The sequence below is a fragment of the Camponotus floridanus genome, unplaced genomic scaffold (genome assembly GCF_003227725.1).
Source record: "Camponotus floridanus strain SB8 unplaced genomic scaffold, Cflo_v7.5 scaffold22, whole genome shotgun sequence".
NCBI classification, from domain to species: Eukaryota; Metazoa; Arthropoda; class Insecta; order Hymenoptera; family Formicidae; genus Camponotus; species Camponotus floridanus.
This window is the reverse complement of record NW_020229348.1, coordinates 367,143-383,823: the sequence shown is the minus strand read 5'-3', so window position 1 is coordinate 383,823 and position 16,681 is coordinate 367,143. Positions and strand designations below refer to the sequence as shown.

At 33.5% G+C, this 16,681-nt stretch overlaps 1 protein-coding gene across 1 annotated transcript in view; it reads right to left on the bottom strand.

Annotated features, from left to right (window-relative positions):
* LOC105254215 (ras-responsive element-binding protein 1) overlaps positions 1 to 16,093 on the bottom strand; it is a 66,637-nt gene extending 50,544 nt beyond the window's left edge. Inside the window, exons 1-2 of the mRNA XM_025408620.1 lie at positions 15,960 to 16,093; positions 953 to 1,027 (exon numbers count right to left, since the gene is read on the bottom strand). Of these exons, the coding sequence (XP_025264405.1) occupies positions 953 to 1,010 (58 nt within the window). The 5' untranslated portion in view covers positions 1,011 to 1,027; positions 15,960 to 16,093. The remainder of the gene's footprint in view (positions 1 to 952; positions 1,028 to 15,959) is intronic.
* Between the last annotated feature and the right edge of the window lie 588 nt (positions 16,094 to 16,681).

Genomic DNA, 16,681 nt, shown 5'->3' with positions numbered 1-16,681 from the left:
ATGAGAAACGCACGGAGGAACGGCAGTTCCTCAGAATCAGACGGTGCATCGTTAATGCAGATTGCCTGATTGTGAGTTTCATTCGATGAATCATGTGCTTTCCGGAGTGCGTGTCCGCACGCATATCGGGACACGCGCAGTATTGTTGAGGGTTTGTGGGGTACCCGATGAATCATCGCGAAATTTTCTAGCGTACGACTCCTCCGAAATATCGTTCGATAAATATTGGAAAATTTCAAGGATCGATTTTTTTTATCAAAAAAAAGATAATGTTCATATCTTTAGATTCATTTTCATTCGACAAGCATTGTTTTCTTTTTCGATAATTTTCAATCATTTTTTCAATAGCTTCAATAATCCTCTTCGCTCTTACTAAAAACTCCCATTAGAAACTCCTACAAATATTTACTATTTCTTTAGATAAGAGGCTGTTATCTTATATTTACATCTATTTTAAACAAATATTTAAGATGATTAAAGTAGATAAAAGCAATATTAACAATAAATATAATGTTATTTTTTATCTTAATTAGTTACAGGAATAGAATAATGAATCTCGAACAGTGCTTTGTTCCTATTAATTATGTACTTCAAAAATGAATCCTAACGAGACGTGAATCCTAATTACACAAACTCTGATAAGAATTTTCTGTTTTCATGAAACGCACCTATATATTATATCTTCAAAGACTTCAGATATCGATTTATATTTATTTCAATTCAATATTTTCAATATTTTTTATAATTTTTCATATCAATATTTTCAATATATTTCTCACAATGTATAAATTTATAAATTTATCAGCGTACGTGAAAAATGACATTAATTTTCCAAATACAATATATATATATATATATATATATATATATATAATTTCCATATATCACCAAGCATCATAAGCAGGTAGACGTGCATGTGTCGCATATAAAAAGAATCATGTGGCGTACTCACCTATTGCTCCCGCCGTTTGCTCCACGTCACTCGACCTCCGTTCCTGCGATTCAGCCATCGTCGCCAGCCTCGAACCTGCAATCGATCGATTTAAGATCAATGCCGCTGCGAGGAGTGAGATAGCGAAGAGAGATGATAACCGCGTAAAGGCGCAGTGCCTGATGACGAGTGCCCGAAACGATCGCGAGGGATTCCTCTCTCGGGCGCGCGATCGTTTCACCGTTACGTCGTACGTGAGCGCTTTGCACATTCCTGGACCGTGTCCAGAAACGATCTGAATTCCAAGTACCAGCTACCATAATCGGAGATTCAAAGTGCTCGGGCGGCCGTTGGTCTAGAATTTCGAGTCGCATCCTACAATAGGGGAGAAGCCTCGCGACCGAGAGATCGAAAGAAGAATCAGATCCACCCTTCATCAAGTCTCGCTCCAGTTATCGGCCAATGGCAGGCCGGATCCTGACCCTTAAATCTGGGCCAACTCTTTTTAGTACCGAGACCACAACCCCTTTACCTCGACGCGAACATCGTTATCGTTTATTAACGTACGTACTATACCAAGCCCGGAGGGAAAATGTCGGACGAACGTGAAAAATGAGCACCGGAGATCGTGACTCTTTTACGAATGGATCGTTTATTAGTGATACAATCAATGCATAAATTGATCAAGAATAGATTCAATATAATTCACTTGTTTTGATAATATTTAAAAAAAATTCCCTCTCTGCAAAATATTCTTAATATATTTTTATCATTTTTAATTCTATTAAAAGAGGCAACGTGAGATAACTTTATAATATATATAATTTGCATATCAATATAAAGAGCACAAGCGTGTGTAACGATTCCAATCAAATATTTCAAGTATATCTGAAAATATTCTATTTTGAAACACGATCTTTGCTAAATTGCGTTATATTATTATGAGTATATTGTATGCAAATGTAATAAGATTCACACAGGCAAAATAGCGAAGTTTCGTGCGTCACAACCATATGCATTATCATTTATAAGTTACTTCTTTTGATTGAATATTATGGTTTCTATAAATTATATTCCAATTACGTATTTATGTCTACACATAAATTAAGCTGTTTTAAACTCGGGATTACTATCAATTTCATTTTTTCCGGATGAAAAATTTATTATGGCAATTTATCGTAGCAATTATTTGAATCGTGAGTAATATAGTGAATTATAATACAATATCTAATGATCTTAAACGATTGAATTTATGCAAATTAATACCAGTCACACACACAAATAAATGCTGAATTTTAAATTATTTAAAAAAATATGTAAAAATTCATATCTTCCATCTATCCTACGTGCGACCCGAAGAAAATTCTAGTCGTATTCTCATTATTTATGTATGATATCTCGAAGGATATATTATATCGGAAATTTCGAGAGACAGCGATGCGCAAATTACACGTAATTGCATCGCGCTAAGGCTGGCAAGTAAATAAACGAAAGTGGAATAAGCTACTAACGAGACGGCTAATGGGGCCAACGGAAGACGCGATTATCGGAGAGCGGACTCATCCACTTACGTTTGTTTCTGCATTATCGTTCACGAACAACGCGGCTCATTAACAATACTGTGCGACTCGCAAGACGACGCAATATTACAAGAGTATTCAGCAATAATATTTTAGCCACGTGGAATTCTGCTCGACTAAAATATTATTTTTTTTTAGACTTACATCTCAAAGATGTCGCTATATATATATATAATATATTTTGAAAGTGTATACTTTTTACACATGAGATTTTCCTCTCTTATTGAAAAATATTTCCGCGAACAAATTTTTTTCAAATAAATTTAAATTATTGCGTTTCTCTAGCAGACTGGTGGAAAATAAATTTCAATAATAATATACAGCTTCTCAATATGTTTTTTATTAATTAACGATCAACAGCCGATCGTACATGTGATTTTTCTATTACGAGAAATCTATATTTTCTTTTGCTGTCTATATCTTGAAACAAGAGAGACCTAGTCATAGATCGTATCAAGCAGCACCGTCATCCTTCGCATTATTATCATCGCAACGATAAGCGCAGTCAACCATTACTTACGCGGCAATTATACAGCTGAAAGTCATTGTGTTTCTCTGCATGTAAAATAGTGCGTTTGTTGAATTCTAGATCATGACTTATGTATCCCGGACTGACAGCGGGAATACTTCGAATTATTCCGCATACATGTTCCAGAGTTGTCGAAAATAATCACCGCAAACGAAACCGAGAAATACGAATGATTATATTGCGAGTACCTTATATTCTCGTTTTATAAAAAATTTTCAGCCAGCAAAAATCTAATTTATTAATTGCACTCTAATATGGAGATATTATGAACTTAAATAATCATGAAAATTTGATTTCTCTGCTCGAAAAAAATAAGTTTTGAAAATTCATCTGCTTTATATAATAAAGACGATATAACCATAACATATTATTTGATTTGTCATTAATCATTAATTTCCTTACGAAATTTTTCTCATGATATTTTTTCGCGATATAAATAATTTTTGCTCTCTTAATGTGAAATATTTTTCGTTCAAGAGCGTTGTGCTATAACAACGGCAGCCTGCGAATTACCATAAAATGACATCTAACCATTGATACTTTTCGCCTTATCGCTCTACGTGATAAAAAGACATGTTGCCTCGACGCCGATGAGCGCAACTTCATTAGTAAGTAAGGTCATCAAAGAAACGCAAAGGTGCCCGCTATGTCAATCTTCTACGTAAATCGTTTCAAATCTTCTGCGAATACATAATTCATTATAGACTTATTTAAAGTCAGTATCGCTTATAAATAGAAAACAGAAAAAAGAGAGAAAGGGAGAAAGAAAATGAGAGAGAGAGGGAGAGAGAAAGAGATATTTATGCCGACATATGCTTAAAAAAATACCGCTTTTTCCTATTATTTTTTTTAATATAAATTAATAATATAACAATTGTTTATACGTAGGAAAAGTTTGATACATTAAAATATATTTTAAATATATTTTAACGTGCATGTGTGTGTGTGTGTGTATAAATAAAAAATGAAATAGAAACGTATCTTATTAAGAAGAATCAGAGAAACGTGATCTTGAAAAAATAAATATATCAAAGTTTTTTGATAAAAATAACAATTAGATATATAAAACAGTTTTGTTATTTCTAACAAAAAAATGCTATGTTATTTATTAAATCGTTCAAGATTTATATTAAAAATTATTTGTTAGAAAGCGAATAAAATTAATTAACGTTATTTAGCAAGGAAAAAACATTTCTTCATTGAATGTGTCGCCAAGAACCTGGGCGATCGAACATTAGCAAAGGCATGCACGGGCAATATATTATATTGATGCAGCGTAATTGAAACCAGACGAAGGCTGGACCACTGACGGAGATCTTAAACTGGTAGGGATATCCTTACTTTCATTGGTCAGCATTACGAGACCAATAGAGAACAAGCACGTTACGCTTGCGCAGCCTCCTGCACAGTGTTCGCTAATTCTTTCATCTCGTTGCGGAGCCGATTTTGTGAGAGATAAGCCCTATTCAAGTACATAAAAATGATATATTAGACTTCAATAAATGTCATGGCTCAGAATCCAACAATAGAATTCTATTCTATCCAATCCTATATGCTTGTACACGTATGTGAATGTGTGTGTGTGTGAAAATAAAAATTTATTATTAGAATACTATAGAATATATGTGCATGTGTATTATATAGGATGCTGTCTGCAGGCCCTATACAATATTTTTTTCAGGAATATATTCTTTCTTATAATAACATCTTCAAAACTTCTTCAAAACTTCTTGTAAAAATATATAATATATAAAATAAGATATTAATTTTGGATATTATTAATTTAATTAGAGATTTGATATAACGCCATAAAATATAACAACATTTTAAGATTTATTTTACCTCTAGCTTTTTTAGTTTCTTAGAGATATTCAAGATATTTTCATATTATAGTTACATATCAAAATTTATCCAAATTGGCATTTATTATATTAAAAAAACTACTTAACTCGAGAGAAAAAATTTTAAAAAATCATATTTTATTTACTGAAACACATGTGTATGAAAGCACACGATGATAGAGTTAAAAAACTTTTAAATATAGGTATTATTGATCAATTAATTTTTTACTGACTTCACATGAGTAGTTTAAAAAAATACAGATTATTTCAAAAAAGAAGTAATCTATATTCTTTGTAGTAACAAACTATTCTTCTTGATTTCTAACAAAGAAATTTCACATCTTTTGTGGACGTACAACCCTATTGTTATATCAAGTTTTACCTGTGTCTTGGGTGTCTCAACGGATATAACTACAAAAACAAATTAAAAGCGCATCTCTCTTGAAGCGATTATTTTTCCCCTTTTTCTCTCGACCCAACCGTGCACGTGTCCGGTCGATGAGGATGTTTCTCCGTTTCTTTCAGAGACCGACTTCAGAAACGACTTCAACTATATTACGAAATTGTGTTTGAAGAAAGAATTCTTTTTTCCCAATCTTATTACATCTTCATTAATAATATTACGAGTTTGAATTACTGTATTAATATTTTCACGAACATTTTATAAATTTAAATCTTAAAAATATATACAAAGCTTCAATGTATTGTATGTATCTTAATTTATTAAGTTAATATTTTGAAATGTGTAATATTTATTTATCTTCCAAGAATTATAAATTATTTATTGATTATCACCATTTGATTATAATATCTAAAATTGAAAATTAATCAAAATACCGACTACTTTTAATTTTAATCCAGTCGCAAGATCCGATTATGCATTTTGCATTTGCACGCGACAAAATTAAATTTGCATGTGCTATGAAATTTCAAATTAATCATTTCTCGGAAAAAAACTTTTCTAAAATCCGATCTAAGATCTCCCTTGTTTTTCAAGCATTTATCGTATTCTTTCGCATGACTAGTACACATACGTAAACTGAAGTCTTTAAAAGAAGCGCTATTTAAAATCACTTACGTGTATCTCTCTCATTTCTTAATTATATAATTTCGTTAGTCCTTTTTTAACGTTCTATGCGAAAATTAAACGCACATCGAACGCGTATGGTACCGGCTGTGGTTCAATCTGGACCGGTTTACCCTTGTGACCAGGTGAATCAAGGTTACGAATAGGGAAAGATCCGGCCGGTCAAAGGTCGTATACCTGCACGCTCCTACGGGATCGCGTAAATACTCGCGCTTGCGTCTACCTGTTCGTTACGAGGGTTACGTGGAAAACCTGATTCCCGCGGGATCAGCTCGAACCTCGCGAATTAAAGGGATTGTGGACAAGAGCGGTCTTCAGGTTCGCAGGTCAGAACGGGCGTCCGGACGGAATCGGGGCAACAGCCGTGAGGGTCGCGCAGGTACATATAACCCTTTCGTGGGTCATTCTAAACGCCCTTGCTCTAGGTGGACGTAGACCCTGCGCCGATCGGGCGCGCGAGGAAAGCTCAACGATAAAATATGATGCACGTGTCTTTTGGCGGCATCGCGTCGTGGTGTTCCGTTGAGCTCTGTCCGGCGATTGGCGTGTTTAAACATTTTGCACCAGTCGCAGAGCTCCTCGGCTGCGAACCAAGACCGTTACGATCCTAAATGTCACCTAATTTTTCACATCGTGCGTAAACACTAATATATTAACATATTAGTACCTGTATTTGACACAATTACTCGCATACGTTCTACATAGATAGACAGAGGTTCAATTTTGCAAAAACATGAAATTTTATAAACAAATTTCAAAGATTGAGAAAAAGACTGTCACCCTTAGATGCCTTATAATTATCATTTTTATATAATAAAGTTATTCAAATGATAAATAATTTAGATAAAATATAGATTTATATTTAAATCATATTTAAACTTTTTGCAATATAAAGATATATCTTGAGGAACCTACGTAAATCGTTAAAAGCATTTAACAACTTGGAAAAGATACTTTAGTTTAAAATCCTCGACTTTTTATCCTAAAAATATTAAATATTAAATATTAAAAATATATAATATTAATGTTATTTAAATTGTAATCATTATTTTGATTAATAGACCACTTTCAACAATTACAAATTTTTGTTATCACACATTGCATTCGAGAACGTAAATTTTATACAAATCACATGATGATTTCGGATTCTACTTGATAAAAAATATAAGATGTAGATATATGTAAAATACGTAAATAAAAATACGTATATAAGAAATAACATGAATTTTTTGAGGTTAAAATATGTACTTTCCGCATAGTTTTCCCAATATAAGAAGCAATTTATTAGCAGATTGTATATCCTTGGAATATTCATGAAATATGTTAGATAAATTAATTATTATACTAGATTACATGCTGATTTAAATAAAATAAGAACAGGAAAATTTTCATGTCGACTTTTAACTTGTAAAAATTAATGTTGACTATCAAAATTTAAATTGCAGATCAACACTTGAAAAATATAAGTGTGGAAAGTAAAAAAAGTTGGTTTATAATAATTGCAAATTTTTGTTACATTTTCTTTTCACTTTTCCTAACTAAAATGTATATTATCGAGAAATTAAGACGCAGTCGACGTCATCGATGAGAGCCTCATAAATATCTTTCGAATGATAAAAAGAGACCTCCATAAGCTTGCATATATCGTTATATAACGGTAGCGCGAGTGTCTTTTATCGAGCGAACCGTTTTATGAGAGAAATAAAAATAGTGACAGCAATTTTACGGTTCTTATGAGAGCGCTTTTAACGACTTACGGAGATAATACGCGTAACTCGCGTATTTTATCCAAGAAAACCTATAACGATATATCTCCTCTGTTTTTATATCACTATTTAATATTAATTGTCATTTTTTTTTAAATTCTCTCTTATTTACAGAAATTATCTGAAATATTATATCAGATCAAAATAATATAAATCTGAATACCTAAATAAATGCAAATTTAAGTTTCTTCTCATTCTGTTTAAGTTTGTTCTCCATCAGTAGCACTGAATTTCGAAAAAAATAAAAATAATAAATAAAAATTATATCACGACTCCATTTTTCTTTAGACGAGAAAATCTTCAATCTTTCTAACGTGATGATGCGAATCACGTCGACGAATCTATGATTAAGATCTACAATTATCTTCTTGTATAAAAAAGAATTTCAAACTATAGACTTTAAATGTAAAAGTAATACTGGAGAGAAAAATTTGGAAAATTTTTAGATGCTATACATATGCAATTGTAATGAAGTATGTATGTTAACGTATCGATGTTTTAAATATGCAAGGAATGGTAATATATTAAACATATGCGACTGTTTCTTCATTTTGTAATAAATATCTCATAAATATGATTCCTTTTAATTGCTAAATAAATTTTATTGCAAGATATACATTTTCTTGTAAAAAAAATAAATTTTTCAACGTTTTCGATTAATAGTTGAGCGTCCACGACAAACTTGTTCGATATGTTAGCGTTACTCTAAATTTTTCTTTAGTGCTCGTAAATCTCCTAGACGTTATCCTGTGCTATTCTTTTCTATACCAGTCTTTGGATAAAAAAAAATGCAATTTCGTAGGCTTGGCTTACCCAATCGTCTTGCTGGTCTCTAAGAAAAATGGTGGGGCCTTGCATGCGCGATGCTCTAGTTAATGTCAAGCTTGACCAACGGAAATTTGTCGGGCGGGATATTTCAACGGTCGCAAACCTACCATGCAAGCATCGTGTAACTTGTATAATTTAGATGTCATCGCTTGTAATCTATTATTTGAAACAAAATTCCTCTCTTCACATTTTTAAGACATTTTTATGTGAGTTTAAATAAAATCATTATTATCTATAATAATAAATATTCATTTTTCCTAATTTGCCTAAATAAGATTTAAAGAAAATATGCTGATCCTTTCAATCTGTTAATTCACATTTTTACAAAAATTATATTTCGTGGATATTATCCATGAGAAATTGATTTCAAGCCAATGCTTAAAACAAGATTCTCCTTTTTCGTCTTAGGATAGCTTTTGATTTAACTAGGCAATATATACCACCACGGTTAGTCAACTGTGATAGGGGGGAAAGGGGGAGAAGGAACGATCGTCCGTTGCTCCAGTTAACGAAACCGTACCGGACAAGGAATATCAATATCGAGCGGTAGCCTCGTCCAGGTGTAAGGACACCTTAGCGCATCCCTCAACGGCCGACCACGTCCAAGAATCTATTAGACCATAGTTTTTCCCAGAGCCCGCCATCGCGCGTCCGCTGGCCGTTCGTTAGACACATCAAGCTGGACACGAAGAAGGTCACTTATACCTAACGGATTTTTTCGACCTGATTTAAATAGGTCTGTCTTCTCCCTCTTTCTTTCTCTCCCTCCCTCTCTTTCGTCGCGGCGGACATTGTCCAGGTAAATTTTCGTTACTCGCTACATCGCGAACGGGAAAAAATCTCAGGTAGCCAGCGTCCATGGGAATACATATCACGAAAGTTGACCATTTGCCGGGGTCATTCGACGATCTTGAAATTAGAATATCAGCAACCCCTTCGGGGATCTCGAAGATTTCTCTCCCATGAACGCGGATTTTAGATACCTGTGTATGATTCTCGCGCTTCGGATGGCGGTCCGTTTCAGATTTTGATCCCAAGGACCGATGGAAGCGTGTGAAACTGCGAGAACGATCCATGAGCGCTCTTATTGGATCAACAAATATTTACAAAATAGTCTCCTGTGTGTTAAATTTTTGTTTTTTGATGGCTAAAGAAATTTTGCATCTATTTTATAACTTTTATATTTCTGAACCAATCAAATGTTTTAAACACTTATAATATTTATAATATATAAAATATTTATAATATCTATAAATTTTCAAGTTAAACCAACATAAAAAGGTACTATTATTATTATTAACGAGCCTTTTGTAGAATTAACACTAAAATGATATAAAGTATTTCCTAAAGTATTTCCAGATGTTCTTGTAACACAAAACGATAGAACGACAACTAAAAGTAACCTTTGGATACGGTCCACAGATATTGTTCACGATGGGAACTGACAATGAGACTCTCTCTCTCTATCTCTTAGGTTTTATTCTCTTAGGTTTCATTGGCGTGAGAAAAATTTCGAGTCAGTCTTTCGATTCGTATCTTGTAGGCGTATGATTAGAAGGGTACGTAAAAATAATAATGTTAATTTTATAAATGCCTATAGTTTGTTGATAAAATCTTTTGAAAAATAAAATTATTCTATTTATTAATATGCTATAAATATTTTGTTAATATTCTTTTATCATTCTTTTAATTCCTTTATAATTCTTATAATTCTTTTATAATGGTTTTTTTCTTTTATAATTCTTACAATTCTTTTAAATTTCAAAATTATAGGCTTGCGAATATGCATCATCAAATGTTCAAGTATTGACTGTCTATAAATATTGCAATAAATATTCAATATTATTATTACTATTTTTGAACTGCTTAATTTCGCATAATAGGCTAATTCTTACTTTAGAGTAAACAATTTTTACTTGGAATAAAATTACACACTACTGCACACAAACATGTAATGTATTACAGCATCGTACAATGTTTACGCGTTTCATTGTTAGTCATTGAAATAAAGTAAAACTAAATGTCGCCGTTGGTCTGTTTAAGCTTCCAGAACCACTGATACGTCCCGATTAACATAAATTTGCAGACCGAACGTCCGGTGTGCTGCCCTGTGACGCGACAGGCTATCTGCGTGGTAACAGACTATTTTGCATACGCTTGATCCTTAAATACTGCATGTTCACATAAATGTGTGGTCTTTGCTTCTGCACGCGCGTATGTGCGTGTAATGTACGAAATATACATAATATACTGATATAAAGGAAAAACATTTTTCAAGATATTATCTAACCAAGAAAAACAATATGCGTTACGTATGCAAATTGTAAATTTTTTTTATTTTTTTCCGATCGATTTAGAATCTTAACGTGTTAAAATTCCCAACACGTATTAAATTTTAATTGTAATTTTTTGTTACATAATAAATTTTATGCACACACAATCTTTATAAAGCTAAGGTTTAAAGTCTATTTCAGACGATCTATAATTCGCGACAAAATTCAAAATAGAATTCTATTTTTAATTTCAAAAGCCACGACACAGAAAAAACATTAGCAATAAGACGTAAAGAGTAAGCAAATTTTTGACTTATCGCCTATGTTTTACAATCGATTCATGAAAATACTTAATTATGAGTAATTAATCCATTTGTTTATATTTGTCTATGCAGCTTTAATACAGAAAAAGTGTGAAATACACACATGCAAAATACACATATTGAGATATATACATCTATTAAAATGTGCGGCAGATAAAATTCAAAAATCATTGAGGCTCAACATATTATGCCTTGTCAGAAGTAAACAATATTAAAATAAATATATATCACTGCTCACTATTTGCTATAATTATTGTACTGACATATATTTCAGTATCAACAAATAAGAGAGAAAATGAAATATATCAATAAATCAAATTTGAAAATTCTCGCGATCAAACTTAAAAGCGAATATTAGATACGATGACGCACGACCATGATCAGAGTAACGTAGAGAGCATCCTGGGCGACCCTAATTGGTGAAGATCAATGAATGATCGAGCTCGATTAATATTCATGCGAATTCATAAGGCGAGGGAAGAGAGGAAGAGCGTCAGAATCCTGATTAGCCTCGAGTATCAGACGGCTATTGCGTGAATGTAACGATGATGTTGTGACGTACGCGCCGAACGGAGTCAGAGGTCATTGCAAACAATCCCACGTGTGGGAAAGGCCGAGCCAAACTCCACTGTCGAGAAACGCGTGGCAGCGTCGTGCAAAAAAAAAGAAATACAGATATAACGAGGGATCGAGCCAAGAGGTGGCGAAGACGTCTCTTTGATGCACGAAGAGCGGTATAGAGGGACCGGAAGTCGGCTTTTCGCGTGCTCACCGAGACCCACGCGTCCCACTTTGATCAGCCGCGAATCCATTTCGTTACTGCTCCGTTTGAACGTAATCACGAGCAGTCCGACGTCAGGAAGCAACTCGTAACGGTGGTTGACGATATGCTAACTTTATTTGCGTCGCGTCGAGATCGCGATACTCGAGCGTTTCAAGTAATTGCGTGAATAGTAATGAGAAGTAAAACGTAACGGGAGAAGAGCAAGGGAGATAAATTGTAAAATTCAAGATAATATATTCTTAGCAACATGTTATGTATATACATATATATATAAAGTAATTAGAATAATTAGTTATCCTCTTCCCTCTCCTTTAAGTTATACGAAAGATAAAAGGTAAATGATTATGTTAATTTGTATTCTAAATATATTATAGTTATAATACATTATACGTATAATTCAATTATATTAATTATGTATAATAAATTTAAAAAATATATAAGAGATATTAATATAAAAAAATATGTATTTAAAAAATATTAAAAATACAGAGAACAGTTTCTAGATTTTTCCTTACTATTTGCAAGTTCCTGTAAAAATGTGAAAAAATTTTATCGAATTCATATAATAATTAGGTGTAAATATAGGCGTAATTTATTTGCAGCTCAATCTCGAAGAGCGCGCTTAAGAAAACCGTATATTGAAAAACGCGAGAAAACGTTTCCATCGATATTTATTATCAGAGAGACCAAATGCAATTTTTACAGTCTAACGGTGTGTGATGCGTGAGAAGTTATCTTCCTACAATTTCTCGCACGAGCTCACGTTTCGGATATAATGGCAGCAGTCGCGATTTCAGATAAAAATTGTCACGCGAGATTTTCATGTCGCTACTTCGATCATGGATTTCCGCATGTGCCGCTTCAACTGCCGCACATTTGCAAAATATATTCAGGTTACTGTCTCATCACGAGTTGTGGAAGATTGTTCTGGTCTTAAAAGATTATATCGGCAATTTTTCAAATATAAATTTTTTACATAAAAAATTGATATAATAATCTTGCTTTGCTAGAAAAAAAGAGAGAGAGAGGGAGGGAGAGAAAGAGAGGGAGAAAGTTTATCAGCAATTTTTCAAATATAAATTTTTTACATAAAAAATTGATATAATAATCTTGCTTTGCTAGAGAAAGAAAGAGAGAGAGGGAGGGAGGGAGAGAGAGAGAGGAAGAAAGTTTATCAGCAATTTTTCAAATATAAATTTTTTACATAAAAAATTGATATAATAATCTTGCTTTGCTAGAGAAAGAGAGAGAGAGAGAGAGAAAAATAATTTTCTCTATCACGATTAAAAAAAAGTTATCTTTTAATCTCTAATCCATTTATATGATAAAAAAATAGTAATACGAATTTTTTTTACGTAAGATAATCTCTCGTAACTGTGGAATTTTTCATTAAAAGCGAAGAGAAAACTTTCCTCACGCGAATCAGAGAGTAGCTCGCGGTACACATGTTTCAATAACAATGCCGTGTAAGTTTATTACAGCGATTGTGATCAGGTTTATTGGAGGAAAAGTCGGTTGATTCGTGAAGGAATACATAATGCTCAAACATCTTTTATACATATATATCTAACAGCTTCTATCATTCTATTAACGCTCCCGTTGACATATTAGATCATTGTTACATCAGTTGTTGTATCAAAAATACCGGTTCGAGGAATTAAATCTATCGAGGGAGGAGATTAAATCTATCTATAACCGACACGACATCGCGAGTGTAAAGACAAGTAGAAGTACGAAAAATAGCGGGATCGACTAAAAATCTCGCCCGATAGAGCCGTCTCTCCTTCTTTCAACGGGATAATCGTGGCTAAAGCAGGTGTCCCCGACAAGCGTGGGAGACTCGAGCGCCTCCGACGCTGTTCTCCCAACCCATTACTGTAACGAACGCCGAAGGGTCGTCATGGCAACGCTTAGAGAAACACACACGTGGGGTGTAGCAGCTCGCTCACCTTTTTTTCATTTCCCTCCGTCCCTCACCTTCGCCATCTTTCCACCCCTCGAGCCCTCTCCGGGGCTTTTCCCTCTTTCCGCCCACCCGTATCTCTCTCTTTTCTCACCCTTCTCGTCTCCCTCTCTCTCTCTCTCTCTCTCCATCTCGTACGCCCCTTTTTCGCCGGTACCCTCGCCCTTCGACCTCTTTCGCCGTGAAAGTGGCGAAAAATAAGTATACGCGTCGTTCCTCCACGCGGGTTATCTCGAACGAAGGTGCTATTGTGGAGGCGTCCGCGTACGTTTGTGAATTAAAGCCCCCGAATGAGCCAGCGGCGTTACCATGACGGCCGTGGCGGTTGCCATCGCGATACCGGCCACAACATAAAATCACTTTGACGATTTGTTTGGGGCCATTGATGCGCCACACATGCGGGAATCAATTTTATCCCGGGGTATTGCCGGTTGTTGTACGGCACCCTCCTCTTCTTCCTCTCTCGTTCGCCACCCTTTTCGCGTCACCGCGATGAATCGTTCCCGGGACACCTAATATCCTCGGCGAGCCCTCTCGCCCTCTTGTCATTTTTTTTTCCTCGAATTGTGTCCTCGATGGACGGCTGGAAATGGCTGCGTTGCGTTATTCTAATTTCTTTTAGCGATCCTCTCTCTCTCTCCCTCTCTCGTCGGGTCGTTCGTGTTGATGGATCGAACACGAAGAGCTTAACGACTTTTTGCGCGAGTCTGATATTCTCATCTATTTTATTTATCTCACACGACTAACAATAAATACAGTCTTGTAATGCGGACAGAGAAAAATACTCTGATCGCGATTAATTAGAAATATTTTTAATTTCCATTAATTTTTATGTCATCTTTATTAATGCTCTGCTAGAGTCAAATATCGCAAAAATATTCTTGTACGCGAGTGTATAATGAGAATAAAACTATCATAATCTTTATGCAAGATATTGAATAGGGGTAGTTTAGTCCCTATTATCCTGTCATAGATTATTGATTTCTGCCGCTACATCATTGCGTGTGTCACTATTACATCGAGAGTCCTTGACCAACTACGTTTCCTCTTAATGATAGACATTATGCGATTAACTAGGGAGAAATATATTTAGAATATTATACACACATATATATATATATGGATCCTTTAGTACAGTTTTTTGAAAAAAACCCTCGCGGGAGGGAGGATATCAATAAATAATTACCTCTATTTATAAATCCAAGCACAAAAAATTTCATTTTTATACATTTAAACATTATTTAATATTTAGAAACATATATTTTCTGTAATAATTTGGAATAAAATGTAATTTTGTAATTTTGCAAACAAAAATACAGACTTTTTCATATATAAATATCCTTTTCAAGTCAAACATTATCGGTCACTCTGATTCCAGACAAATGCCATGATGTATATGATATTATTTACAAATTTAAACGATTTTGTCCATGTGGTAAATTTTTATCCGCTACGCCGCACTTGTATTATTACTTAGCCTTATATATGTCTGCGTTAAGTGGAATGTGATCTCAAGTTCAAGCTCACACGTCACGAATAGTCGACTTTGTTCGCATAGCTCATCTAAAGTGTTTTGCCGCTTCATCACGCAATAACGCTATAACGCAATTAAAACCAATAATCGCACCCTTATCTATATAATCGTATAACCGCCGCTTTCGGCGCTGAATCAGATTAATCGGATCATTAAATTTAAATAGTTATTAATATGCGATATAGATAACTGCATTGTTAAATTCGATACAGATTTTTAGAATTTATCCCTTTCAATGTCATTTTACATAAAACGAAAAAAATATGCGTAAAAATCTAGGCCTATAAGATGTAAATAAACAGATACATTATTCAAGATATTTTTCCCTCATTCCTTCCAAAATACAGAAAGTTTATATTTTTATATATTTAAAAAAAAATATGTACTATATATGTATAAAAATTGTACAGATAATTGTGAGAAATCATCATAAAATTTTGTCATATCGATAGAAATTTATATTTACGTTGGGGAAATAAATCATTAAAATAATGAAAAGTTAGCAAATGTAATAACTTACTCGCGATTCTCTTTTTTGTTGCTTCTTATCCGAGGCTGGTACTTTCGATTGTATCGCGCTGAAATAACGCAATTCGCGCAAGAGGAGGCGTTTACTTGGCTTTCCAAGTCGCGTATATATACGGAATATCGGTACGCGACACCTACAGATAGACTGACGGACGCACACGTCAACGGGAGAAGGCAAAGACGGTTACGTGATCCGCGATTGTTATGTAAATATCGCTGCTCGCTTACACGCAGGGACGCAAAGCGCGCGTCTGCATTTTTTCTGTTCTCTGTGTGTATTCTTCCTTTCTTTCTTTCTTTCTTTCTATTTGATATTTTCACACCTCGAATTTCTAGAAATCATATACTAGATGACGCGGAATTAAAAATTGGAAAATAAAAATATATTAAATATATTAATTCTTCTCAAATTATTATAAAAATATATTAAATATATTAATTCTTCTCTCAAATTATTATGAAAATATATTAAATCGTTTCCTTGTAAATTTCTATAATATAATGTATAGTATATAATGCTTCTATCTGTCAAACAGAAAACAAACGCAAATAAAATTATGAAAATATATTATCAGAGAACTCTTTGATAAAATTTTATTAATAAAATAAAAATAAAAATAAAAAATAATGAAAATTGTAATAATTTTATTAATAATAAAAATATATAATAATGAAAATTTTTGCTAAAACAAAATATATGTATGTGTAAATTCT